Here is a 27,781-nt window from a genome sequence, read left to right on the forward strand (position 1 = left end):
TAAAGAAATGTTAGAAGGGCAATCGAAACAGAGCTTTGCCAGCGCTGATCAAATTTGCCTGGCCCTTCCTAAAAGCTGTACCTCTGCCAGCTGGCAAAACATTTTATAAATCTTTTCCTCCTTTCAGAGCACTTCAATTTTCCCCTCTCTCCCCTCCTGAAATTATTTAAGAACCTGCTATTTATTCTGCTAAAGTAATTATCTGCTGCAGTGGAACAAACAGATGAGGAATATTAAATGCAGGCAAAAAAACCACCGGGTTTAAGCGCTTCTCGAAGCCTGGTAGCGACATCAGGCAGCCAGCAGCCTGCTCCTGCGAAAAGAAAAAAACCCTCGACCCAAGAAGGTTTCCCTACCTGCAGGCATCTCTCCCGGTCCCACGGACCCCAATTCACAGGCGTGGGTGGCATCAGTGGTTCCCATCCCGAACTACCTCCTCTTCTCTGCAACTCTCGGCTGTTTTAAGAAGTGCTTGAACCCGCAGGGTTTTTGACCTGGCTTTTTTTTTTTTTAATTTATTTAAGAAAAAAAAAAAAAAAGCCAACAGATTTTAGGAGAAAAAAAGCCTCCAAGGGAAAGATCTTGAATGAAAATAGGAGGCTGTGTAATAGTACTGAGTCAGAGCACATTAGTCATAAGGGAATGCTCATTTTCACATGCCACAAAAAAATTCTCTCCCCAAAACATAATCGTAGAAGCTATGTTCTCACCCGGGAAAAAAAAAAAATAAAAATACTAAAGGTGTGTGAAAGGACCCAGCCCTGGCTGGCGGACTGCTTCGGCTGGAAGGAGAAAGGGACTCCGCAGAACAGAACAATTAATTGCACTTGGCAATCAGGAGCTACAGCGTTAATTGAGGGGTGGAAGATAGCAACTGCCTCAAACCCGCTCCAGACTCTTCCTCATACTTTGCAACTGCTTATTCTTCTTGTCAACAGCCCCATCGGCACGGCAGGGTAGCATTTTGGGAGACATTTAGACCTTTTAGGCTTATTCTCTTACCCAGTTTAAAAAAAAAAAAAAAAAAAAAAGGCCTATTCCACCAGACAGACACATTTAATAATGTCTTAGGCTGCTTTCCTTAAAAAAAACCCAAAAAACAAAAACCAAAAACCCAACAAAACAACACACCAAACTATCTGTATTGGGAAGGATTATTTTTGCATGATATTTTCTTGTCTGTCTCGTGCAGCCATGCCATCGAGGACTTCAATGGCAGCTTCCCCCACCTCCAGTTCGGCTTTTGCTATGATCAGCTGCCCTACAGAAGCCCCGAGCCCTTTTCGAGTGATACAAAAGGAAAAATAAAGCACTATTTCCTAGGTAGAAGCACACTGTTTTATGAAAACAGCAGCACAGGGAGCAAAAGGTCTGTGGGAGCCACAGGATTCGGGGTAGGGACAGACACTGTTAAGTAAGAAGATGTTTCCAGTCCTCAAAAACTTGCACCAGTAAGAGCTGACCCATTTGAAAGTCAACTGCAAGAGAATTTCAACAATGGAAAAAAAAAAAAAAAAGCAGATTTTAGTAAAAACAAAACAAAACCCACAGCCGAACTCAAAGCCCCTGGGAAACGGAACGATGAGCAATATCCTGTCTGCGCCGCCGTCGAGCATCGTGCCCAGACCAAGGAGCGAGACCTCGGGGCCACCTGCACCACACTTTTCTCCTTCTCCCTGCAAAACAGGCAATTGCAAGTTCTTTGAAGCATAGCTTTTCCCTTTAGTTCCCTTTCAACAGGAAATTAGGCTTGCTTTTTTTCATATAAGACCTAGCTTCACCCATGAAAATAAAGGTTTCCTAAATTCCAGCTGCAAGTTTGAAAATATGACTTTCAGTACTAGCTCCCTGCTGCGTGTTTCGCCTATTAAACCAGTGCTTTTATAGACACTCCAGAGCCAAATTCAAAGTTACATGACTTCATTTTACAGTGCCATACAACCTGCATCATAATGTAATGAAACAGCATGATTACAATTGGATTTTAATTGATACTATTACAATAAAAAGTTTGAGTTACCAGAAATCCCTCCTGTCCCGACAAGGATGAGCTGACCCTCAGCTGTTCCAGATTCCTGCTCATTTTTATTTTAAGTTTTCAGAAAAAAACTAAAGTAGTAACTTTGCACAAATGGCACAGCAACCTAAAAATAAATTCCGCCTAATCTGTCTTCCTACAAAATTAAAAGGCTGAAAAAGAGAATGAAAAATTGAGGTTTATTTTGGATTTATTATTGAAATACAGACTTAGGTAGCAAATATTTTATCTACTTGTTGTTAGCATTGGGTTCACGAGCTATCCCTGCTCAACGCCGCTAAACAAGCCGAGATTTCCAACATCCAACAAAACCCCCCGAACGCATCCATAACAAAAGGGATTTGGAGACTTTCTAGTTTCTTTTGACAGTGTTATTACCCTTAAACCAGATTAAGTTGCTTAAAACCTGTTGAAATCTGGCTTGATAAGCACTAACACCACAGAAGAAGCTGTTACATTACCGATTTAGGCACTGCTTGAGCTGACAAGCATATTGTTGGCCAACGAGCCCCCAGTTTAATCACACTCGGCATTAAATACATTTATCCTTAGGTTAAAAAGATGATCTGGGTGGGCACGGCATCTACACGCGGGGCACCGTGCTCCGTGGGTTTCCCTGATAGTTATCCAAGTCTCCGCATGCACGCCTCCAACTCTGGCATCTCACTCATCGCTCAACAATGCCACATCCCTCCAACCAAGCCGAAAAAAAAATCTGTTAAGTTTGAATATCAACCCTAGCTGGGGTTTTCCAGGCATAGAAAGGGTCATTCCAGTAACTTCAACCCAAATTTGGCCTGTTTTGAAAACTCTTCTGGTCAGGCGCAATAATCAGCTGGACTGTATCTAGGTTCACTCTTGCAATCCATCCCCTCTACTGAAATCACCCTAAATTTCGTAGAGACGGAAATAAGTAGTATTTCGGGCTCACACGCTCCCTCTACTGGCTCCCTCCAAGCCGTTAATTAAAATTATGCTGGCCTGAACTTTTTCTAGGAAAACAAATAATCATGATCCATTTAAAAATGAATGCAAAACTGCATGTGAGCCAGAAAATGAGAACGATCCCTAAACAAGCAAATATAAAGCTTCGAGACTTGAAAATAGAGGATTTTACAGGAAGATGTGCAGATGTTTCTCCTGTTGTAACATACGCCGTCTGAGGATAAACAGTTTGCACAGCGATTGTCGGGATAAAACCATCCGATGCGATTTTCGGTACCTAACTAAACCTGCCTGTGATGATTCATCAGCGAGAATTCCTACTCCATAACGGCATGTGAACACACAAAGGCAGGTCCTGGAAATAATTATCACCTCCCTCCTTCGTTAAGACAGCACAGCAGGTCTGGAGCTCATGGCAGCACTCGGAAAGCTGCAATTAAGTTAATTATTTTGAGGACAGTCTGTGAAAAAAATGACACAGCACTCCTTACTTTTTAGGGACATCTCTTAAACTGACCAAAGCCACTAGAATTGGTTCATCTGTGTAAAGGTTACAGACAAATTTACAGCTGAACCATGAAGACGATGCATAGCGATGTAAAAGCCAGTCTAGTTTTGACTGCATGAGAAATAAGTCTGAAAAAACAACTCGAAAACATCGTTTCTGTATTTACATTTCCATACAGCCCAATGCCCATTTCAATGTCCAAACCACCCAGAAAACCTGCTCAGGCAAAATAATTACATGTAAAGCATGGAAATGTCTTCAAGAAGGGTTTGCTAACAAAACTAAGAGGTTCCCAAACATGTTGGGTGACTTCGTTCCTGATTTTTTTTAAGCAGACTGCATTATTTACTGTGGTTGGGATTATTATCTTTTTTTTTTTTTTAAATAAACTCTTTGCTTTGCACAGTGTAACCCAACGAATCCAAACAGCTGCTCCCAGCGCAATTCCCACTAAACTGCTGCCCACATGGAGGAAACCGCAGTCCCCGAGGTGCCCACGTGTCAAGCAAACACTGCCACAGGAAAGCAGCCCGCGGCAAGTGTCAGAGTCCGACCCGGCGCACGACTTCCTTGGCCGGGAAAGCCCTGGATCGCATCCACCTCCTCCAGCCCAGCCAGCAAAACAAGCAGCTCGGGAAGCAGCAGAATGTCATTTCCTACCGATGCATGGCTTGTGGGTGAGCCTCTGCCGCTGGCAGCAACCGGGCTGGGGGCGGTCAGACCGTTTTCCTCCCTGGTAGCTCCTCTGGTCTCCAGGATTTGGAGCTTTCTTGCCTTCGGTGGGGTCTCTCTTCTCCCTTTCCCCTCCTGTGAAACTTGGGGGAACTCAGGATCTTTTGAGACCTTTACGCTTCCGTTGAATTGGGCAGAAAGGGGCAACAGCATCAGGAATTAGCACGAGAGGGAAAGCGAACCGCAGAAGCCTTGTATCCAAAAAACCAACCCTGGCAAAGCCCATGGAGAGGCAGACACACACCGCTCCGCGCAGCTTCCTTCAGAACCTGCCAGCGCTTCAAGAGACTTTGCTCATCAGCGTTAATACCCACGCTGCAATGTTGCCCGTGTAAATCGGGCGATCTCTTGCTGCTTTAAGCAGTAGGACAAGCAGTCAAGGTTTAGGTTTCCAACACCACTGCAAAATTCAGGCTTAGCGTTTCCCTGCGGGAACAAAGAATGAAGTTTTAGCGCTCAGGAAAATTAAGTTAAGCAAACACTAGGGCAAGGTCAGGGTGTACCAGCGGGGCAACTTGTCCTGCAAGCTCTTACATTAAAGCCTCTGCTCCCCCCCACCCCCACCCCATGATGTGGTCTTTGGCTTAGCGCACACATGTGAAGGAGGAGGGGCACGGAAAAATTTCATTTTTGCAACAAAGAAAGTTATTCTGCAGCCTAAATTCACAAAAGACAACATTCCTCTATTGACTAAGAAAGTTGTGAGCAGCCCTGAGACATTTCATCTGAAGTGAAGATGAGCTCAAGGGTACTGACTTTCAAGCCAAAAAAAAAAGAGAAGGATGCACTGGAAAAAGCCACGTATTAGTGTAGACTAAGTAGCCAAGGTTTAATTTAAATCGATATCCACAGCTTTCAGATGGACTGCTGACTTCGCAGCAACGCGCTGATGCGATGTTTTTATCTTTGCTAGCAAGCAGGGTACCAAGATATCTAATACCATCTCAATACGCACATTATCAGCGTATGAGCACTGCAAATGATGCTCTCCTCCTGATCTTAACTCCTAGCAGATGAGCTGCTTGGCCGTAACACGTATTGTGTGTCCAACACACCGAAAGCGTGTTTTTGCGATGTCCACTCGCTTAATCACATCAAATAAATTTGTATGCCACCTTCAGACTAGCTCGCGTAATCCCCGGTGCAAAGCCTTTGATGAAAGCTGCCAACTACGGAGTTAACCATCTAGCAAATATTGCCCAGGAGCAGGGCTGGATCACACCAAAGAGAATTTAAAGGCAGATCTGTTTGCTAAACAGGGATTGCAACAATATAGAAAATATGTTCTCTTTCTCAATGATGGGAAAACAAAACAAAACAAAAAAAAAAAAAGAGTTTACATCAATAGAGATCCACCCAGCCAGAAAACTCTGTGGCCACGTAGCACATACCTGCCCAATGCAACCTTGAACGCCTACGCACATTACAAAAGCGCAGCATTGGCCTGGCGTGTGAGTGCCACAGCAGTAATTAACCCTATTTTGTAGGTAAAGGAACAAAAGCACCGAGAAGCCAAGGTCACGCAAGCCCTCGACAGCACCGGGATTACAATACCGGAGGTTTCTGGCTGCCCGACCAGTGCTGAAGAAGTTAGGCCACCACCTCTCCTGAGTTAAGATGAATATGCAGAGAGTGTCAAGAGCTCTGTTTTATTTTTGACGGGCGACTCGGCAACAAAGATACGCTAATCAAAACATAAAAGATTCCCATAAAAGAGGGAAAAGATTAAGATTTATGAAAAGCAAGCACAGAGCTTCAGCATTTGCCTCGACACCTATGAAGGGGGCTCGAGCGTATAAATTCAGAATGTGGTTGAATTCATCATTGGGTTTTCTTAGCAGAAGATATTAACTAGGGAGGGCAAACACCCGGCAGTCTCTGCAAAGATATGACTACGTACCCCCTCGTCGCACTGTGCAATGCAGGTGGAGAGAAGAATGGTGCTTAAGGGTTCACGAGCACGAGACGCGTGTGTTGAAGGGCATCGCCAGAGCCCGGCAAAGAGGCAAACATCGGCTTCAAGGCGGGACTCTCTTGGAGGCAGCGTGTCTTCTCCTCACTCAAAATCCTGCGGAGCTGTCGTTAGCTCGGTGACTGGCAGTCTAGACAGCGTCTCTTTTATTCACCGTCAATATGGTGTTGGCAGCGAGCGCTGGGAGAGCTCTTCTCCCACCGCTAAAGCTTCTGCAAAACACATTTCTCCCATAAACCGGCATCTTGGTGGGGGGAAAATCCCAACCAGCTCCCAGCAAACAGTGGTGTCATTTAAAATGAGCAACGGAGGATTCCTTTAAATCTTTCGGGAGGTATAGCAGATGGGAAGGGAAGGGAAGGAGAAACACCTTCCTCTTCGTCGATACGAGCGTGGAAAACAGCCCGCAGGGTGGTGGCGATTGCAACCCTATTATTATAAAACGGGAAGGACTGCTCCGCATCCCCTCCGCCACCAAGACTTTAAAGGACAAAGAAATAGGGCTGAAGCCGCAGGGGAGAGCCGCGCACGTCGGCGCGGGGGTTTGCGAACAGCACCGGTGACACCACCAAGCAGACCTCGCAAGCAACCGAGCCACCTACAGGAAAATACAGCCCAGCAATTCAATTAAAAAATCAGTTTCATGAGAACTAGTTTGACCCACCCAACAGGCTGGAGGAGGATTTGCTGCTGTTTCCACACATTTTGGGAGTTTGCCTTCCTTTTTATAGGCTTTTTTTTTTTTTTAATGCCCCAGCTAGTGAAAAAGGCAACGCATTGAGAAGCAAAAGCGCCGCAAGTTAGGGATGCATCACCACTGAGAAAAGCAAGGCTTATCTTTCAATCCCATATGCCATATCTCGAGTCTAGTTGTTTAGTGAGGCTTAAAAATACTAAATACCAAGAAAGAGAAGACAAAAATCAGAAGTCTAATCCACATTATGTTAATAAGCAAATAAAAATTCAGGGGAATAGCGCTAATTTCAAATTCATCCCTACCTCTTCATCAAAACCTCTGCTTCCCCCAGCAGCCCTTCATTAACATCCCAAATGAGAGAACTCCCTCTGCCGCAATGAGCACCCCTTTCTAGCAGGTAAGCACAGCCTGGCATCATACCGAGCATGACAGTGGGGCAAAACCACGTATTATCACCCCCCGTGATTTCACAGCATCCCAAGAGTGAGGATCAGAGCGGGCTAAAGCGTCCCACGTGTCCCCTCCTGGGCCACAACGCACGTCCATGTCCCTTCCAGGAGGTGCAGAGGAGTCCCCAGCAGCAGTTGTGATGGGGAAAGAAAACAGCCAGCCTAAAAACAAACGCAGGAAGAGCACGCATTCAACCGGACAGATTAAAGGTGGCTGCTCGACAGAGGAATTGAACTAAAGAATTGCAGAATGGATGTGACAACAATGGTACAGAAGTAGCTGTTATTTGGTTTGCTCATTTAAGGTGTTTTGGGCAGGCGCCTTCGCACGCTGGCAAAAGGATCTGATGTGCATCTGATACCAGGGACAAGAAAAAAAATAGAGATTCACTGAAAGTGTTTGACTTCTGCAGCGATGCTTTTTTAACAGGCTCAGTACCCTGCACACACTGAGCACCCTCCTCTGAAAGCTCACCACGAGGATAACTGCACCAAAGGGATTCGCGATCCTTTGTTAAAGCCCAAATAAATCACCTGTATCATTGCAGTATGATAAAAAGTCAGCCATAACAATTAATATGCATCACAATGTAAGTAGTTACGGGATGAACAGTTTCTTCCTGCAATCACCCCGACTTAACAGCAAGATTTTTACATTTATGAGCTACTTTTTACCCAGAAAATCTGAAATCGCTCAGCAAACCAGATATTTTGCCTGCTGAAATGTGTCACTTGCAGACAGACCATACCACCAGTAACAGCAAGAACAATAATTTCTGCAGCTTCACAGGGAGCTCTGCTTAGGCAGAACATATATGACAAAATACAGATTTTGCTAAGTTTATAATGTATTTTTTGGGATTGATTTGAAGCATTCAGCGACAGCCTCTTGCTTTTACACCTCTGGTACGAGGCAGCCCGGCAGCAGGACACCTCCTAACATCATCCCTTCACAACCAATTCAAATAAAAGCAGCTTTTCACCCAACACGACTTGCCATGGAGACCTGGGGTGTCGTTAAACACATCTCAAAGCGCCGACAGAGCCATCACCACTGATCTGAGGTTTGACAAGACCAGCAGAAGAAGGGAGCGTTACCACAGCACGTCAATATTAACCTAACGAGAAGCCCCAAATAAATTCAAGCAGCTCCACCAACTTACCTTAAGCCTTCAAAAGCCCACACTATTACAAAATTTGCACAAGTACAGAACAAAATAAGCCAGACAAGTGTTTCAAAATGAGTCTGAGACATAAAGAGATGCAGCACGTCTGAGTTGCAAATCACTGTTGCCTGAACTATGTTAAGTAGGGGGGGGGAAACGAACATTTTAAGTCACAGATGTTTCAGTAGATGTTCAGCTAGCAAAGATAAATATTTTAAAAATTGCCATAGAAATGGGGAAACAAATACAGTCCACAGCACGATCCAACGTGAATTAACCAAAGCTCTAGGAGAACATTTGCAGCTCTTGAAATAGCGAGCTCCTAAAGGCAAAGTCCAAGTTTTCTGCATCTTGCTCAACACAAGCCACAATTTTCAATGCGGATGTGTCACCCTGCTCCCCTTTAATCTAAGACACAAGTGCGCTCGAAAGGGATTTTGACCTGAATTTCTGAACTACATCAAAAAGCTGCATTAGCCGCTTGGCAGCACAGCCCAGATACCTTGATGCATCTCTCGGGGATGTCACCAACTGCAGATGGTCCCACTCAGGTCAGAAAATGAACTCCAAAAGGAGCTCTTACCTGCAGAAAGCACATTCTCAGAGCCACCAGAGTCCTCTTTTCACAGGCTTTTAGCTAGATTTGGACTGACTCTAAGCCTAGCTCTGGCTCTAACACCTTTTATAAGCCCTCACAGACATCCCCACGCAGTGCTGCATTTCAAAAGCCAAGGGGCTTGAAGCTTATTTACATTCAACCTTATGAAAATTTGCTAGGGTAAAGCCTGAATCAATGTTTTACAACAAAGCCTGCCATGACTAAATACACAGGGAAAAATAACTTCCCTCAGAGGCACAGCTCTGTTTATACAGAAAGTGGGAAGCCTTTTCCAGGAGCACTCGCTCACATCCTGTGGAAGTGGCTGGAATCGGCAGCAGGCGAAACAGGCTGCGCCGAAACCCAACGCCTCCCCGAAGCCCTGAAAACAGGACTTTAAAAGTCAGTCATGTGCTGGGAACGCGCAGAGAACAGACCATCCCCATCCTCCCATTCCAAAGCTACAGCTGGTGCCACTCCTGTTAAACATACAGATTATATATGTTAAATTTCCTGAGATTAAGGACAGGACAGTGGAGCACATCCCTGCTATCCTTGGGAACAAACATTCCCCCCCTTCAGAAGGTGCCTGATGCAGCAGCTAGCAATGCCAGTGGCTTGAAATCCCCAAGTCAAAGGTAACACACATTCAACAGCAGCAATAAACCATCCCGATCTTTATACCGACCACAGGCAGGACAATACCATTTGTTCTTCAGGTGAGATTTCTTCTAGGGCTTCTCCGACACCCAAACACAGAGGAAAATTTTGAGTCCCAGTGACTAAAGGTTGTAGTAAACTCAAATTAAAATTTTAAATTACACATACTGCCTTTAAAAGTCCACGAGCGTAAACCAGCGCAGGTTTGTACACCAGTGCAATAATAAAACCGTACGGTGCCTTTCAAACCCAAGTGTTTCACTTGCCACCGTGGAAAAAATGCCGCTTGGGCGGAGCCACCCATCAGTTAAAATACCAGGTAACACAGCAGGAAAAGCACGCACAAACATCTTTGCTATGTGAAAACAACCGCTGGATGTGATTCTGCTTCTGCTAGAAGCATGCAGATACAAAAGCAGTGGTGAACAGGATTGAACCCGCTGCAGTAACCACTGTAATTTCTCCCTCTGCGAAAGAAGCATCACCCTGCCTTGGAAATAGCCTGGAATCCTGCCCTCTTCTCTCCCAACTGTCACACAGAGAAAGATCGACCCCAGGCAGATCCGAAGGACACAACCTAAGCGAAAGCCACCACTATTTGGCCTTTCTCCGGCATGAGCATAAAGAAAAGGAAGGAGAGATGCTGGTGGGAACACTCAGGGCTACGGAAATGAGGAAATAACAGCGAATCTCTCTTAACTCTTGAATTAACGTCCAGCTCCGAGATTTGGCTCTCTAGAAGGGCCAAGCCCAATCTGCGACCGCTGCGTTGTGATATAAAGCAGTTCATTAGGACACTGCAGTGTCATCACCGATTTGGGGCTGCATGAGGCCACCTGCGAGGCAGCGGATCGATTGAGGCTTTGGGCTGCTACGCAACGGCAGGAGGTGGCTCCTTCGTTGAAGGGCAGGGTGGGTAAAGACATCGTTACACCCAGGTTACAAATTTAGGTCAGCGGCATCTCAAATGTAATTTATTTTAATTCATGTCCCCTTTAGTAAAGGGGAAGACTTCCAGCTGGTGACCTGCAGCATGAGCCAGTCTCACCAGTGATAATTAAAGCCATTTTAACACAAACAACATCCCCGGTGATCAACCAGGTTATCTTACAAACAGAACACAGTGCCCACATAACGAACTGCTTCACCGTACTGCAGGCGAGCATTTCAGTTTGCACGACTTCTCTTTTGTTCTTCTCCCAAGCATTAATTAGAGTTTAGGTTATTAAGAGTAAAATACCAAGGCTCTGCTGCTGCTCTAGTGGCTCCTAAGAAATGCCCTCCCCAATTTGAAAATCCAAACAGGCTTGAAAGCAAGACACTTTACCCTGGAGAGGTTTGGGCAGCATCTTGCAGGCACCATGAGATAATCCTCACGAATGAGACGCGTGCATGAAGGCGAGCCCCTGCAGTGTCTGCTCAGCCCAGCCTCGTTGTGACAAATAATAATAATGCCATTATCAAACCACCGACAAGAGATTAGCAGCAAAGACAATGGGGAGTAACACCCCGAACCCTGGTCGGGCTAACAAATACTAAGCTCACCGCCACTACTGATTTCGAACAAGACTTTCAGGACCAAAACAAATATATATACACACATATGATGAGCAGCACGCGAGGCACGAGCACAGATGCGAATCAAGATGTGGACTGGCACGGAATTATTTGGAGAAAAACTGGAGACTGAGCCTCACCTTTGTACATGTACGAGACGTGAGCCTTGCGGGTGGGGGGGCTGCCGCAGCCCCCCGTAGCCTCCTCAAAGCCAGCAGCACCCGTTCCCCCCCACGCTGCCAGCCTCCGCCTTGGCGCTGCCAAACCACAAGACTGATTTTTTGGGGGGGTGAACCCAGGGGTTTTGTGGGGGCAGGTTTTGCCCACCCTGGCGCTAAGGAAGACCCCGGGGCTGCCTTTGCCTTCCCCCCAGTCTGGGGCTGCCGCTACCCCCGGGGGGGGAGCGGGAAGAGGCTCTTCCCCCTCACAGGGAGCAGCAGCCCTCGGGGGGGGCCCTACAGCACCCCGGGGGGCTCTGACCTCAATGCGGGCCCCCCCAAAAAGAGGTAAGGTGTGAAAAGAGAGGCTCAAGCCCCCACATGGGGGGGGTCCCCCCCAGGCGAGGCCTGTCCCGTCCAGACGAGGCCTGTCCCGCCCTGAGGGGCCTGGCCCGCCGCCCCGCTCCCCAGGGAAGGGGCGCTGCCCACCGCCGCTTCCCTCCATTCCCCGCCGCGGGGAACCGCACCGCGGAAACCGCTCACCTGCCGCCGGCCACCGCCCGCCCGCGGCTGGGCCGGGCCCTCAGGGCTGCAGGCGCCTGGGCCGCCGCGTCTCCCGGGTGACGGCTCGCACCGGCGCCGCCATCTTCCCTCCCCGCCGCCGCCGCCACCGCCGCTCCGGCCGCGACAGAGACCGCACTGCGCAGGCGCCGGCCGGCCCCGCGTCACATGACCAAAGAGGGGGCGGGGAGATGGGGATCACGTGGAGACGGGCGCCATGATGGGAAGGTCAACTGGCCACACCTTCCGTAGTGCAGAGGCCTTCCTCTGGCGAAGGGGGGACCGCCATGTTTGGAGGGTCTGGCCAGGGGCACGCGTGCCTCCCCGCCGCCATGTTGGAAGAGGCGGGCGGGCGAGGCCGCCATGTTGGGGAGGTCGGCTCTGAGGCGAAGGTGGTAGGGCGGCTCCCTCTACTCCCTGGCCCCAGCCGCCGCCCTTTTCCTCACACCTAACCCTTTCCCGGGCTCACCTCCTCAACTACCCCCCGAGGAAGCACGGCTGGGAGTTAGGGACCCTTCCTGCCTGCCGGGCCAGGGTGTCCCTCGCTGCCCAGCATGGCCCCAGCATGTCGCTGCTTCTCCTCCGAGGCCTGGCCGCCTCCTGAGGCAGAGGGCGAGGTGGGGATGGCTCAGCAGGGAGAGGAGAGGGGATCCGTCCCCATCCCCGAAGGACAGCACGGGTGGCCATTTCGCCACGGAGGTGAGGAAAGGAGGGAGCCCTCGGCGCTGCTTTCCCCCATGTACATCTGGGAACACCAGGTCTGTGTTTTGACATGCTGCCGAGTTGTGGGGTGACATTATTCCTCTGGGGAAGGGGCAGAGGAAGGCAATGCCATCATCTCTGTCTTCCGTAGGCCTGCATCTACCTCAGAGGTTGCTGCTCAGCATGCCGGACACGTGCCCAAGATGCTCCAGATGCCTTGTAGAGGGCTGAGGTTACCTGAAAGGAGACGTGGAATTCGTCCACAAGCACGTAAGTAACCCAGCATTCACCCCGGGGGGGTGTGTACAACCGTTAAGATCACATTCCCAAAAGACCAGTGATGCTCCCGCGTGGTTTTGTGGGACGCTCGGTCTCAAACAGGAGTGCCGCGGCTGGTAATGGGATTTCTTACAGCGTGGGCAAAACCAGCAGGATAGAGGGAAACGTCCAAGAATAATGCTGTGGGGGACGCTGAATATGCTGCGGATCGAGCCAACAATGCTGGGCACTGCCTGCTAGAAAACACAGTTCCTGTTTCCTTCTGGAAAAAAACCCAGAATATGGGAAGGAACAGTCCGAGGCTGCTGCACCCTTTCCTCCCGCTCCCCTGAGCCCTGCGCCTCACCCAGGGAGGCAATGTTCAATCTCCCACCCCTCTGGGGTGCTGAAAAAATTGAAAACCGAGGCTTTAAATCCCCCCCTGAGCACCGTACACCCCACGACACCCCACTAGCGGTTCCGCTTTTGATAGACAACTCCGCAAAACTGGGCTGCGAGGGTGCGCAGTGGTTCCCTGCTCAGGTTTTGGGGTGGGCAGAGGAGGGGGAGAGCAGAGGGCTGCAGAGGGGGCCGGGGCAAACCGCAGTGTTTAGGTCAGGATTTCTCTGAGCTGGAGTAATTATTATTAATTTTTTTTAGCTGGTCGCCATCTGCTGGCAAGATGTGGCTCCCGGGCAGCGTTTGGGGGAAAGTTTAAGGATTTAAAGGCAGTTTCTCTAACTCCCTGTCCAAACTTTTAATTGTTTTTCAGGATGCTGGAAGCGGCATTTAATTTTGCAGCTAACAAAATTAAATGCAGCCCTCACCCCAGGTACCTTTGGATCACTCAAAACCCAAAGTGATACATTGATGCGATGAATATCTTGGCTACAAATGAGATAAAGCTAATAAATTAAGTTTTATTTTGGGGAAATCTAGCTGTTTTTAAAGGTTGGAGCTGAAGCGGGCCCTGCTGCCCCTCGGGAGATTTAAGAGTAGCTGAGGGCTTGGGTGAAAAGAGATATAAATTGGGGTGATGGAAGGACACACAGACGCCTCGAAGCCTGCAGGAGGGATGCTGTGGCGAGCGGTTGGTTTAATGGACAAGATTTGTTAAAAATAGAGTGGGTGCTTTGGTCAGTAACACCTAAATTCGGGGAAAAATGCCCCCAAAACCACCAAGCTGTTTGAGCGTGGAACCCTACGTGCTGCTGACGCCCCTCGGGGCGCTGCTGTGGCATAGCGTGGGCTGTTGGCTCCGTTTGGGGGGGATGAGTGTGCAAGCATGAGTGTGCAAGTGTCACACAGGCGTGTATCCCCCCGCCCCTGCGGCCGGTCCTCCCGCCCGCCAGGGGGCACGCTGCGCCTCCACACCGCTTGCTCGCACGTGGTCGCCCGCAGGGTCCCTATTGCGCATGCGCGCTGGGCGCACACCGGTAGGCGGGGGCGGCGCAGGCGCGCGAGGGGGCGGCGCGCGCATGCGCGGGGGGTGGGCTGGCGGCGGCGGCGGCGGAGGGGAATTAAAATGGAAGATGAGGAGGTCGCCGAGAGCTGGGAGGAGGCGGCCGACAGTGGGGTGAGGGCGGCTGTTTGGGGCGGTGCGGGCGGGCCGGGGGCGGCGGGGGAAGAGGGGGAAGGCGGCGCTGGCGGTGCTTGAGGAGGCGGTGGGGCGCGGCGGGTTCGGAGCGCCTGCTAGGCCTCTTAAAGGGACCGCGGCCTCGCTCGGTGTGGGGGGCTGCAGCCTGGCCCCAGCCCCTCCCGCTCGCCTCCTCTCCATCCCCCGGGGCTGCCGTACAGAGCCGCTCCCTGCCCGTTCTTCCGCCCGCGTTTTCTACTTGGTCTTCAAGCCCACTCTCTCCCCCCGGCCTTGTGGGGCTGTGGGCAGGGCGGCAGCGGCTGGTCAATGTGGGTCGCACCCGAGCCCGGAACAAAGCTCTTGCTGCCGGGGAGCATGCGGTAGGTGCTGGGAGGATGGCGGGTAGCTTGCTCCCTCTGCTGAGGGGCTCCTACAAAGCGTGCCTTCCCGGTGTCACGTTAGCCCTCGCAGGGCCTCTGGGGAGAGACAGGTGGGCTGTGTCTCGGGGGGTATAGTGGGGGAGCAGGGGGGTTCACGTCAAAAGCCGTTTCTCCCCCTTGCTCGAGATGAGCATGCTTCTTCGTTAGGATCAAACGTGGGGAGTCGTAGCATGGCCTAGTGCAGCTGCCAGCGTTGTAGCTGAAGTTCTCGCCTGCTTTTAATAGCCAGTTCAATAGCTGAAGTTTTCATCACGTCTCTCATGCTGTGAGACTCTGAAGCACTTCTGCGTGTTGCGCTTACAAAATAAAATCATTATTTTAGCAGGAGTGTGGGCGGGTGATCTGCGGGGTATTCACAACAACGTGACTAGAGAAAGGAAAGCGTCTCTGCCAGTCAAACTCCTGTTTTAATAAGATCAGTGGGCTCGTTAACGACTAGAGGGCAGAACAATGACTTGGTGAGAAGACTGAATTTGACTCTGCTCAGGAGATTGGGTTACGGCTGGCCAGAAAGAGGGTAGCAAAATAGACCCTGTAACTCAATGCCCTCGCCAAGCGGCCTGAGAGATGCCAGCAGCAGGCTGGCAGTGTAAGCAAAGTGCTCGCCCTCTCTTCTTGCCAATGCCATGAGACTGCAGTCATAGGAAGCCTTGCGCTGGGCGGCTAGGTTAATTCCGGTGGTTGTTAAATCATTCCATGAAGGGACATAGCTTGTGTTTCGGGAGCTGATGATAGCTGTGGCCTTGAGTAATGGTTTAAAATTGTAGGGCTGCTCAAATCGCAGCCATGTTTTTTCTTTCCTCTTTGTCCTTCCAGCTTATACCTTTTAGGTGTTCTTTTAAAGCCCTTAGAAAGAAAAAATTCTCTGTCATGTGTCCTTTCTCACATCCTTGTCCAGTTGAAACTGCTGAGAATTTGTGTTCATAAACTTGGTGGCGCTTGTGCCACTGAGCGGAGAGATTTCTTGGGGAGCTGCTGCTACGCTTGCAGCTGCTTTTGCAGTTGTCGGGGTTTGGATGTCTGCAGAAGCAGTTGGAGCAATGAGAAAAGTGAGCTGCCGGGAGCAGGAGTTCTTCTTACGTAAGAAAAGAGACAGGAGCTGCCTTTTGGCATCCGTCTTGGCTTAGAAAGGTCATTTTCAAACCCTGCCTGGCAGGAAGGAGACCCTCTGCTGCTGCTGGTGGCCACAGGAAGCAAAAAACCAAGCGGAATGGAGCGGAGGAAAGCCCAACATTGATTTAGTGGACTGAATGGATGCCCGTGCAGTCAGGGACTGCAGGCTCTCTGTGCTGCTACAGAAATCAAAGCTACCGGAGGTAGGCAGGTTGAGAAGAGAGGAAGAGAGGGCAGGAAGAGGCTCTGCTATAGAGCAGGCAGCGTGACCAACTCACTGGTTAGCAGTTGAAAGAGATTCAGGTGCACGTGCTGTTCTCTGTGCCTGAAACCCTGCTGCCGTTGTCAGGCAGGGGAGCCTGGGAACTGCATGAACGAGATGAGCCTTCTGTTGAAGGTGTGAGAGGAAGTGATGTGCAGGAAAGGCGTATAAGCTGGCCTGTCATCGAAACACATTTTTTTTTTTTTTTTTGTCTTAAGGAATTTTCTTTATTTTCTTCTTCCACTTTTATCTTATTTGGCGTGGGCCTGAGGCAGCACGAGACAGATCCCAACGTAAAGGTCTGAGACCTGGTAGTTGTGGTCAGTACTCAAGAAGAATATGCAGTAAAACATAAGAGACACCAAGGAGCAGCGTTAAACACATACTCTTCTCCTAATACTTTATGCAGTTGAAAACCAGAGTTGTTGTGGTTTTTTTTTTTTGTTTTTTTTTTTAGACCCTTCAGCACATCTCTGAGGGAATGGTAGAATTGTAGCAAGAGATCCACAGTGGGCTTCTGAGATATGTTGCCTGCTTCTTGGTATGTCATTTTTTTTAATATTCCACCCAGAGGATGTTCTTTAGGACAGAAATTACATCACATTTTCAGTGCTGGTCCTTTGTTGTGTGTCTAGGTTTTGGTGTTAGGCTGGAAATGTCTACTTGAGGTCTTAAAGAAGATGGTTCTCAGCAAGAGGCTGACCAGAGATGCTGTGGCCTCTGAGTTACAACGTCACTTCATTTATCTCTTGCAGATCTCCCTTCCAAAACAGGCAGCACTAAAATCTCATTAGGCTGAGGGAAAACCCCCAAAAAAACGAAACAGACCTTCTGCTTTGGTTTAGTCAGTCAAGTAGCTATAAAAAAGATCCTCAAGTATTTATTTATTTTTCTTTAAAGTGGCTTCTGTTTGTCTTTTAGTCTTCTGTGTCATCAGAATTACCCGGTGCTTGCCAGAACAAGGAACAGCTCCTCGGGAACAGCCACCCCCTGGGTGACCATATGCCAAGCAGATGCCCTCTGCTCTGGCAGCTTCACCTACCCCAGGAGTCCTGCAGGCGCTGCAGTGTTAATGCTGGTGCAGCAGAACTCCGTGGGGCCTCTAGATCTCTGTTATCTAATTGCTATCTAATTAGATCTTCAAAATGTCTGTTAAATGGGGAGTTGAGTCCGAGAGTTACAGATGGAAAACCAACGTGTGAATAACAAATGAGTTGTCTAAGTTGTGAGTAAGTATTGAAGTGCCAGGCTTCAAAGACGAAGTCTGGGTTAGTAAATGCTAATATGACTTAATGGACGGCTCGTTTTTCTTTTGTGTGGCCTAGCTGGCTTTAGGGAAGAGGGAAATCAAAAATAAGAGGTCTATTTGTGACATCCGAGTCTATTTACCTGGTTTAACTAATAGTTAAAGGCCAGGTGGGAAGCTGGGCTCCAAATCTGGAGCAGAAGCCCCGTGTCCAGGGTCACACGTAATCCTCAGCCCTGAGTTGGCACTTCTCGGCTGGATTGATTGCTTATTCCTTCACTAACTAGAATTTGAGTGCCTTCTTAATTAGTAACTTATTTCAAGTCAGAATCTGTGTAGATAAAACAGTAGTCTGGCAACCCAAAATAGTTAAAAAAAAAAAAAAGTGATTTCCTTGTGTGTTGGGTGTATTTTTTTCCCACTTAAGTTTGCTGATGGACAGTTTGCAGGGCAGTTAGTTCCCAGCTGCTGCCTACAACCCCCCTGCTGGCGCTTAAAACTTGCCCTGTTGCTTGGTTAGACTGCACCTCGCTTCACCGATCGCAAGCAGAAAGGGAAAATCCCCCCGATCATCTGATTACCACCTGCTTGGGGATGATGTGAGCAGCCGAACATGGGTAACTGAACTTTGTCCCTCGTGTGTGGGGATGGGGATTGTCACCGGCTTGCGTTGCAGCGCTCTGTGAGGACCGGTTCACCTGAGGTTTGCAAAAAAATCCTCATTTCTATCATCTCTAAATTGGTTGATGTGGGGGTGGCAGAGAGGGCTGCCCGCCTTGCACTTCACCCTCCAGCAAAGGCAGCGCATTCACTGGTGTTAAAAGTTTTGGCTAGTGTTGCTTTGAGTTGCTAAATATGATCAAAGTACAGAGAAGTCAAAAGGGAAATATTTCAGAGCATAACGCTGTGGCCTCCGGACTGCTAACTACTTGTGTGATCAGAGGACAAATTAACAGGGTTTTGGTATGCAGGAACTGTTCCTTGGAGGAAACTTGTGAGGATAACTGCTGATTTTTGATGTCAGGGCTGTGAGGATGGGATTTGATTTTTGTAAAACATTTCCAAAGTATTTGCTTTAGGTGTTTGTAATTGGTAAAAAAAAAAAAAAATTTGAAACCGGGAAATGAAAGTTTCTGTTCCTGCCGCTCAGTGTTGCTTAGACAGAGGCAGTTTGTCTTATAAGAAAAGTGGTGTTTGTAGATTGGGAATGAACAGGTACCTTAATACGGTGAAGCGAGCATTGGTTTGGGGATATTGCTGCGAGTCCTGCGTAGCCCTGTCTGGGTCACTCGGGAGCGGGCTCTGTTTCGTACCTGCTCTCGCAGACCTTGATGAGCACCTGGATGCGCTGACTGACCCCATGCAGGGATGTGGGGGCAGAAGGCAAGGGTGATCCTCTGGATTAAGAGGTGTTCCGAAGCCTTTGTGAAAAACCATGCAGAGGGCTTTTGCTAGGTTTTAGCCTCTATTTTTTTTTTATAAGGGGTGTAAGTATACTCCTGATCTGGATCTCCAAGGAGTGTCTGTGCGACCTGCCTGCCGCAGGAGGTGCGAAGGGTGGGGAGAGAGAAGGAGCTGCAGCTCTCCAGAATGCTTTCCCCCACCCTCCATAACATATCCGTGCTGGGAATACCGTGTGGCGCCTGCCAGGCTTGTTCCCAAAAATACTCTCGTGTCTTGTTTCCCAATATCCTAGCTGCCGAGAAGCGTTATCTACCTACGGAAGATGTAAACTCCAGCACAGCTTAAAATCTTCTTGTGGCTTTCTTGGGTACAGTCCACTGCCAGGATTTAACGTAAGCAGAATAACTTGGAGAATTAATTAATGGAGCAGTCTGATTCCCAATAGCCTCAGGAATTGGAATATTCTAGTGATTAATAGAAGATAAATTAATCTTCAGAGGAAAGAAATAAGTAGCTAATGAGGAGTCAGCTTGGAGATGGTTTAGGATTATCTCCTTCTGCTCTCACTTGATGGTGTTTTCGGTGAAGCAGTGAGTCGGATATCTGCAGATATAAGTTGTTTGGTACCCAGGAACAGCTTTGGTAACCTCAGATGTTAAAACTTAGTGTTTGTTTTTTTTTTTTTTTTCCCCAAATAAGAGAATGTTAACCAGGCCTTGAAGTTTATCTCCTGTCCTTTAGAAAATGCTAGAGTATCTGATGGTGCTTTTAATGAGCAGACCAGGCTTTGTTTTTAGCTTTGGCAGGGGAGGATGCAACTCTAGCCTAAATTCCCTCTTTCTGGGTTTGATCTTGTACATTACTTGAGTGAGCAAGGGTAGAAGGTTGTGTTCAGGAGAAATCTCCAGCAAATGCATTAAAGCATGTGGTTAATGGTTTTCTAGAGCTGCATATTTGAAACGTTATCAAATTTCTAGGAGAGCACAACTTCCTTTATTGGGGGACAATCCTGTGCTCCGGCAGGAGGGCTTGTAGGTATCTCCTCTCAATTTCTGCAAAGTAACCTAATTTTGGAGGTAGGGGGGGAAATATCCTCCTAGCATAAAGGATTTGTAGGAAGCCCAAGTCCCCGCCTGCCTTCAGACATTCAGTCGTGGTTACTCGCTAAACTTGAAATGAAAAATAGCCGGCAGTTATCTTGTTACTCCTTTCCCCTGTATCAGCAGAGCTTGGAGCTGCTGTTGTTTAGTCTATTTAGAGAGACTTTGCTGGCAACGATGTGCAGGATAATTCTTTATACGTGTCCAACGTATTATAGTTACTCCAGCAAAGTTCTTTAGACAACAGCTCGGGCTGACTGGGGCCTCTCCCTCTGCTTTGCAGTACACTGGAGAACCGGGTTTGCTTGGGAATGTGCCTAGAGCCCGTGTGAAACCGTGATGCGTAGGAGCCGACCTCTGTAGGGACATCCCTTCCTGAACGGCACGTTTCGGGGGTGTTGGGGGAGAGCATCTATCTCCAACTTGCCCGTAACATCGCAAAATTATCAGCTATATTGATGGCGTTCCTATTTAGGGAGACAGACCATAGGAGTGTCGGATCTAAGCAGCAGGTTTGTGTCTTAATGTCTGTGTGTAACTTTTTTCCAAGAGGTATTTTATTGATCCTATTAGGCATTGCTGTTTTTCTCAGGGTTAAGGGGTAGGAAGGATGGCTGTGATGGGGCTGGAATTCAGTTTCCATTACGTCTTCATCTGCAAATGCAGCTTAAATGTCAAAGAACAGTATCTTCTTCATGCTGTTTGTTTGGGTCCTTTTTAGTATCTAGACATAATAGCACTATAAATAGTTTGTTGAGATTCTTTGCTAATCTTTGGGGAGGGTGTTTTGAACCGGGGTGTAAATGAGGCTTAGTTTTTGGTCATATAAATAAGTTTGTTTGGGAAATGAAAGCTAGGAGAGCCTCAAGAAGATTAATAAGTGGGTTTTGTACGCTGCTATCTGCCCAGCTACTGGGTACGTGCAGCGTGATGGCCTCGAATGCCAACTCTAATTGCCTGCCCTGTGAGCTCGTGCCTTTGGGTTGTTGTAGTGCTTCTGGCACTTGTCCTGTAAGTCACATCCTAATTTTATCTCATTACCCACACAGCTTGGTGACAATGTGACATAGCAGGGGAAAGGGAATGACATCAGCAGACGAACAGATCTGTGCGGAGCAGTGGCAGGGATATTTTTGTTGTTGTTGTTAATTAAGAATAAGCCATGTCAAGGTATTTCTGCTTCTCAAGCTTATAAATTTGTGCAGTGTGACCCTGGTCCCGAACTGCTAGCTGTGTGAGGTTGCTAATGTCTTGGGTTGGTTTTGCAGGGTGATTAAAGGCTGTCCATCTGAATTGGTAACACTCTCCGCATCCCAACGCCTCCATACCTGCAACTCCGAACATAGTAGTATTGAACACTGAGAGTTTGCAGTGCTGTGTCTTTTGCTGAGAAAAGATGGGCTCAATCCCTGCATTTAAAAGAAAACACAACCTCTAACATCAAGAGGTGTGTGTGTGAGTGAGGTGGAGAGCTGCTTTTTTACTCTAGCTGTCCACTTTAAACACAAAGGAAGACTTTTTCTTCCCCAAAGCTCAGTGTATATCTGGAGGCAGCTGGAATCCCCTCAGCAGCACCGGGAATTATGAGGGTCATGTAGGAATGACGGTTGTTTGGATAGGGTGAGAGTGATACGTGTATATTTGGTGGGGATGATTGTTTTATATTATTCTGCCAGGATTTCGACGTGTGGAGGAAGCCTCTTGTTTTGGAGAGTACATAGTGGTTCTAAGAGCTGCTGATGTTATAACTTAGAGGATATTTTAGCTGCCTGTTACTTTGCTCCTTGGTGAGGAGCTCCCCAGGCACAGGGGAACCAGGTCCGCACGCGTTCGCTTAGTGACTACTGGCAACTGCGGAGGGATGAGAGGCAAAAATACTGAGTATTTTGCCAGAAGTGGACTCCACAGGAGTAGGAAGGAGTGAAACTGAGACTGTAAAGGGCTCGTTTGGGGAGGCGTGTCACGATGGCAGGGTTTGAAGGATTCCTTTGAGTAAGTTTGCATGTGTTGAGCACATTAAAGAGCTGTGGTGTTGGTTCTTTTTTTTTCTGGAAGGGGAAGCTGCAGGTTCTGGCGTCGGAGGATGCAGTCGGAGGAAGTTTGGCGCGCGTGAGGGTGTGAAGAGCTGTCCAGCAGCGCTCAGTGTGACAGTCGTGTTAATCAGCGTGTTTTTCAGACGTTGAGGTCGAACTGACGCGTTGCAATTACAGGATCTTGTCCGATGTACGCACCGCGACTTTAGCCCTGGGACTGACCTGCGAAGCCACCAGGAATGCAGAAATGTGGCTTTTATCAAAGCCATCTCTCCTCTGCCAGGAAGGAGAGAAGGGAGAGCAGAACAGAGCCTTCCTTGTGGCTACTGTGTGGCTCGTCGTACTTTTGTGCCCCACGGTCCTTGCCGTGGGCTGTCGAGCTTGTCTGCCCTCGCTGGATGGTTCGGCGCTGTGATTCTGACTCGCAGCTGGCTCCGTAGTCGCTGCTCAGCACTGAACACTAAGCGAAATGAGTTGAGATGCTCTTGAGTGTGCTTTCCCCCCTCTCCGCCCCGTTTTCCTGTCATCCCTCTTCCCCACGCACTGAAGTATTTAATAAGGGATATTTAAGGAAGCTTTCTTCCAGTCTACCGCTTCCAGGAGGCCCTGGCGAGGCACAGCTAACTGTTCGAGTTTGAAAAAGTGTTAAAGACTCTTCTATAGCCGGATATAACCTCTTCTGGTGTGGTGCGGGCAGATGAGCTAACCCCTTCCCCTTAATTGGACTTTCATTGTTTGCCACCAGACTTTGTACAACATCTCCATCCTTGTCGGGATATCCGTTTCCCTACTGCCTGTTCCCGGACGGCTGATCCTCTCTCTTTGTGGGCAGGAGGCAGCTGATGCGTGTTTTTCTCTGTCCTCCTGAGCAGCATTGGGATGGGATTTTCCTCCCAGTCCTCTCGAAGAGGAAGGAAACTGCCGGTGTGTTTGCCTTTGACGGGAGGCTCTAGCTGTGACCTGGCCTTCGGCTCAATGCCACGTGAAGCCCCTGGCTGGTTCCGTCCTTACAAATCGCCCATCGCCTCCCAGTACAGAGCTTGCTAGGAAATTCAACCTCCCACCCACCATTTATCTTCCTCAAACGGTTTATAACTATTCCCTTCTAGATGGAGGCTACTGTGGGCTGTTGGCCTGTGTAGCTGCGTGACCACGAGCAAACACCGTGGTCTGGCATCTTGTAGCGACTTGTGTTCATTCCCTGCTTACTGGGGCATCGGGGAATTACTGTGCAAACCAGTTTCCTTACTGGGTTGCGCCCGTTGTGGTTTTTGACAGCAGGGTAGGCTTGGCTGGCAGCAAGCTTTCAGCATAGTTAAGCAAACCAGCCTGAAAAGTAGAGCAGCTGCGTCCTGCCAGAAGCTTGGAATTTCCTTCGGTATTGCCGGTTATCGGCTGGTGAAACTAGGACACTCTCAGGTGGCTTTTTTTTTTTTATCTTCATTGATGATTAAATAAAACATATTGCTGTTTTGGAGGATCTTTTAATAGCATCGGCAGTCGTGAGAATCTAAAGATAGCCGTGAGGTTGGGGAAGGTTACCTAAAGAGAGATTGGGACTGAAAGCTGGCTTTATTTTTCTATTTAGCAAGATTTCTCTGCAGAATTGTTCCCATTGCAAAACGTAAGCACCTTTGCTAAGGTAGGTGCAAGCCTTGGACAGAAGTTGACATGCTTAAAGCCACGCTCTCTTGGCATTCAGGGGTGATTAATACGTCTTTCCGCCGATTCATGACTCGGCAGCTATGTTGCAAAGGGAAGGAGAAGTGCAATAAGGCGCCGCTCTGCCCTGACGAGTCCTTGGGTGCATGTCGGGCAGGGCAGGGAGGTTTTTTGTGAAGGAGGGTTATTGCAGCAAGCAGCAGGAATGCGGACCTGCCGGCTAGTCCTCCGAATGGCTGCAGGCTCTGGGGCTGAACTGCCCCGCTGAAATCAAGTGTGTAGACTGATTTGGATCGCCCCGGCTGGCGGCTGCTGCTGCTGCTTCTTTGCCTGAGAGGTTTGGTGCCGGTTCCTGCTCGGATCTGGGAATACCTTGCTGTGTATTCCCATGGCTCTTTACCCTTAATAGAGCTTTCTTGCCAGCCGAAGTCCTTAAAATGAAAGATGAGCGCCTCGCAGCTGCCTTCTCACCGTGATACGCAAAATCCACGGCCTGCTGTAGGTGTATTCATGGCTATGATGGAATATACGTGGTGGCTTTGCTTTTGTGTGCCTCTTGAGTTGCAACTCCTCCTCAGATGGAGTCACACTCTCTCTGCCCCCTTTATAGTATCGCTGTATGGAAGAGTGAAATTAAATGTGTGTGCAGACAGGCTCAAACGCCCATCTCCAAGAAGAGCCTTCAGGTTTTTGTTTTTATTTCCTTCTTTTGTAGGAAATAGACAGACGGTTGGAAAAGAAGCTGAAGATCACGCAGAAAGAAAGGTAATGATGCTGCGCGGTTTGGAAAAAAAACCTTATTTTCCTGTGGTGCCGTTGGACATCCGAAGGCCTGGGGAGCAGGAACAGCGGGGGAAACGGCTTCAAACTTAGCAGAGCGCACTGGGTTTGAGTTCAGAAATAGGGAATCTCTGTAATCGTGCCACTAGATGGCCCTTTCTATCTGTAGCAGGGTAGCGGAAAGCTTTTTGAGAGTGATTTTATTTCAGAGCCGGGTCTTCCAGACTGGATGTAGCTACAGCTATGGGGAAGCCATTTAAGAAAAAGACAAAGGAAGAACTGTCTTCTAGCAGAAATATTTCTTATCACTTCTGACAAGTCTGTTGTTGGGGTTTTTTTCCTCCTTTGATTCTTAGTAGGCCACTTAAAGTCATGATATTGCTTCTCTGGGACTTCCGCACAGAGAAGGGACCATAAAAAAAAAAATAAAATGATGAGACGGGGGCCAAGGCTGGCTCTGAGTTGTGAAGTGGCAGGGTTGGAGAGGAAGGCTGGGTATCCTGGAGAGAGGAGCCCTAAAAGTCCTTGCAGGGAATGGAATTGAGGTGCTTGTGCTGATATCTTCAGGTAGAAGTGCTAAAACATTTGCCTGGTGTCTGCTTCCCTTTCCTTCAGTCGAGTTTAAAGATGTGGAACGCAGCAGGCACTGGTTTTCTGTCCCTTACTGAGCTAATCTGCAAACTCGCCTGCCGCTCTAGTTTAGGGTTACAAATATAACAAGGTCTTTAATTATTACAGGCTGCCTTCTTAATCATGAGAATGACATCTGACTGGGAGGAATTCAGGCTCAGTGAAAAACATGCTTGCCGTAGAAAACAAGTACCAACCAAATGTGGTTTTGTTTTGTTTTTTTGTTTTTTTTTTTTTTTTTTTTTTGTTGTTTTTTTCTTTTAAACAGTAGAAAGTCAAAATCTCCTCCGAAAGTGCCGATCGTGATTCAGGACGACAGCCTTCCCGCAGGTCCACCCCCGCAGATCCGCATCTTGAAGAGGCCGACGACCAACGGCGTGCTTAGCAATCCCAACTCCGCCAGCAGACCGGCCTTCCCCGTGAAATCCTTGGCGCAGAGGGAGGCGGAGTACGCGGAAGCCAGGAAACGAATATTGGGCAGCGCCAGCCCCGAAGAAGAGCAGGAGAAACCCATCCTTGATAGGTGAGGGAGCCCCGTCCTCCGTAGCTGAGAGCAGCCTCTTGTTCCGCAGCAGCTTTGCCTGCGCTCCTCGCAAACACCTTCCTATCAGGAGGAGGGGGACGAGCTCCTTCAGGAGTCAAGTGAGGCCAACAAGGAGAGAGGAGGGCTTTGTTAGCGAGCAGGGCGTCATAAATCTCAAATATATGGGAGTTAAGGGAAGCACAAGTGCCTGATAAGGCTGTAAAGGTTTTCTTGGATCCTTGGAAGTGTGTGCTGGGGGTATAGAGAGGAGTGTGGCAACCAGAGTTATCCTGGCGGGGCATATCCTTGTCTTTCTGGAGGTTTTTGATGTCAGTTTTTTTTCCCGGAGGTTTTTGACATTGATTTTTTTTTATTTATTTATTTTTTTTTTCCCTGGAGGTTTTTGATGTTGATTTTTTCCGGAGGTTTTTGCCTTAAGGGAGCTGCTGCGTGCAGACGGGAGAGTGGAGCTTTCACGCTTTTAAACGTATGCAGGTTCTTTGAAAAAGCGCTGTGCTCTCCCTGGCGTTTCATTGTGGGTCTTGGCTACTTGAGAATAAGCCTCCCAAATCTTTGGAAAGAAATGAAGTCCTCGTTTGATTATTTTTTATTTTTATTTTTTTTTCTTCCTTTTTAAACCACGACAGCCTCTGATCTCCTTTCTCCTTGCAGGCCGCCGAGGCTCTCCCAGCCGGAAGACACCAGACAGCCCAACAATGTGATCAGGCAACCCCTGGGTCCCGATGGCTCACAAGGCTTCAAACAACGCAGATAAACGCAGGCGAGAGATGCTGCTGCGGAAGGCAGGGTCCGCCGCCACGGGTCGCACTGCCGTGACGGACAAACGGACTTGAGCAAAGGGAACTACCTGGTTTATTTGCACTGTGATTCCCCTTTGCTCTGCCCACTGTGACCTTCAACCCCACGCACTGTGACCTCCCCTCTCCACCCACTGTGACCGGCAAACCGAGAAGGGCTGTCCCTGAGTCGCTGTAACAGAAAAGGGGACGACGAGGTGGGGAGGGAGTATAAAGGACTCGGCCGGGTGCAGGGAGTCGTGTGTGTGTGCGCCACTTGGGTTGAAGCTAGCGCCAGCAATAATGTTTGTTGTACTCGTAACCTGGGATTTACGGAAAAAAGAAAAAAAAAAAAAAAATATGGGAAGCCTCCCCAGACGCGCATGTTGTCCTCATCACTTTAAAAGCAAGTTCTGTTTCAAAGGATCTCTTCTTTTTTTTTTTTTTTAATTTTATTTTTTATTTTATTTTTCCTGTTTGTTTTCTGTATATCAGCTTGATGGAGTGCACGGGAAGGGTTTTAACTGTTTGTTTTAATTGAGAAGAGGTAGTTAAGCGTTCAAAAAGAAGTTTCTGGTGAATTTCTACGACTTTAATGGCTTGGGTTTGGCAAGCTCTTGCTTCTCATTCTCTATTTCTACCGCTGCCGAGCGACTGGAAGCGGACTCCCGGATACCTGGCCTTTCCCATTGCCTTGGGAGCCGGTGGAATCCGATGACCTGGTTTACGTCTTGCACCTGGTTAAAGCTTGGCTAGTATTTTCTGCTGGCTTTGAAGAAAAGCTTAAAATACAATTTTATTTTTTTTTGTTGTTGTTCTTTTTGTATTTGGGGAGAAGGGAATGTAGACGAATCCCGTGAAAATGCCTGCTGCCCGCCCGCTGCTTGCGACAGAGAGCGCCAGGCGGCGAAGAATTAGGGCTCCGTTGCAAGGAGAATAGCCGGCACTGCTCCGTGAAATCAATCGGCGGTGAGGAGCCCCGCTCCAGATGGCCCGCGCTCGTCGAGGAGGGAGCGGGGATGTCCCCAGGGTCGGAACCCGAGTGGCTTAATGATGGAGTGAAGGTTCCCCATCCGTGTCACGGTACGAGCTGCGTTTGCCTCCCGAAATCACAGCTGATGGGAACAAAACCGGCATTGGATAAAGTCTGGATGATTCCTCTCATCTTCCTGGCGGCATCTGGCTCCCCGCGAGGCTTCGGGGAAGGGATTTTC

The 27,781-nt window shown here is 48.6% G+C and overlaps 1 protein-coding gene and 1 long non-coding RNA gene across 6 annotated transcripts; both read left to right on the forward strand.

Annotated features, from left to right (window-relative positions):
• The first annotated feature begins 12,757 nt into the window (after positions 1 to 12,757).
• Positions 12,758 to 13,857, forward strand: LOC309679973. The gene is made up of 3 exons (XR_014269863.1): positions 12,758 to 12,799; positions 12,895 to 13,013; positions 13,774 to 13,857. It is a non-coding gene; the product is annotated as an uncharacterized lncRNA (long non-coding RNA).
• Positions 13,858 to 14,495: 638 nt separating this feature from the next.
• On the forward strand, positions 14,496 to 26,946 carry SZRD1 (SUZ RNA binding domain containing 1). Of its 5 annotated transcripts, none has more exons than XM_082493573.1 (4): positions 14,496 to 14,577; positions 24,553 to 24,602; positions 25,516 to 25,770; positions 26,443 to 26,946. In XM_082493573.1, the coding sequence occupies exons 1-4, from the start codon at positions 14,527 to 14,529 to the stop codon at positions 26,543 to 26,545; spliced, it is 459 nt and encodes a 152-aa protein (XP_082349699.1). In that variant the 5' UTR covers positions 14,496 to 14,526; the 3' UTR covers positions 26,546 to 26,946. The 5 variants fall into 5 exon arrangements, with proteins under 5 accessions (XP_082349699.1, XP_082349701.1, XP_082349698.1 ...); XM_082493575.1 differs by having other exon boundaries at positions 14,508 to 14,577; positions 25,519 to 25,770; XM_082493572.1 differs by lacking the exon at positions 14,496 to 14,577 and adding an exon at positions 20,586 to 20,654.
• Positions 26,947 to 27,781: the final 835 nt, after the last annotated feature.

The sequence above is a fragment of the Vanellus vanellus genome (assembly GCF_965231255.1).
Source record: "Vanellus vanellus genome assembly, chromosome: 20".
NCBI classification, from domain to species: Eukaryota; Metazoa; Chordata; class Aves; order Charadriiformes; family Charadriidae; genus Vanellus; species Vanellus vanellus.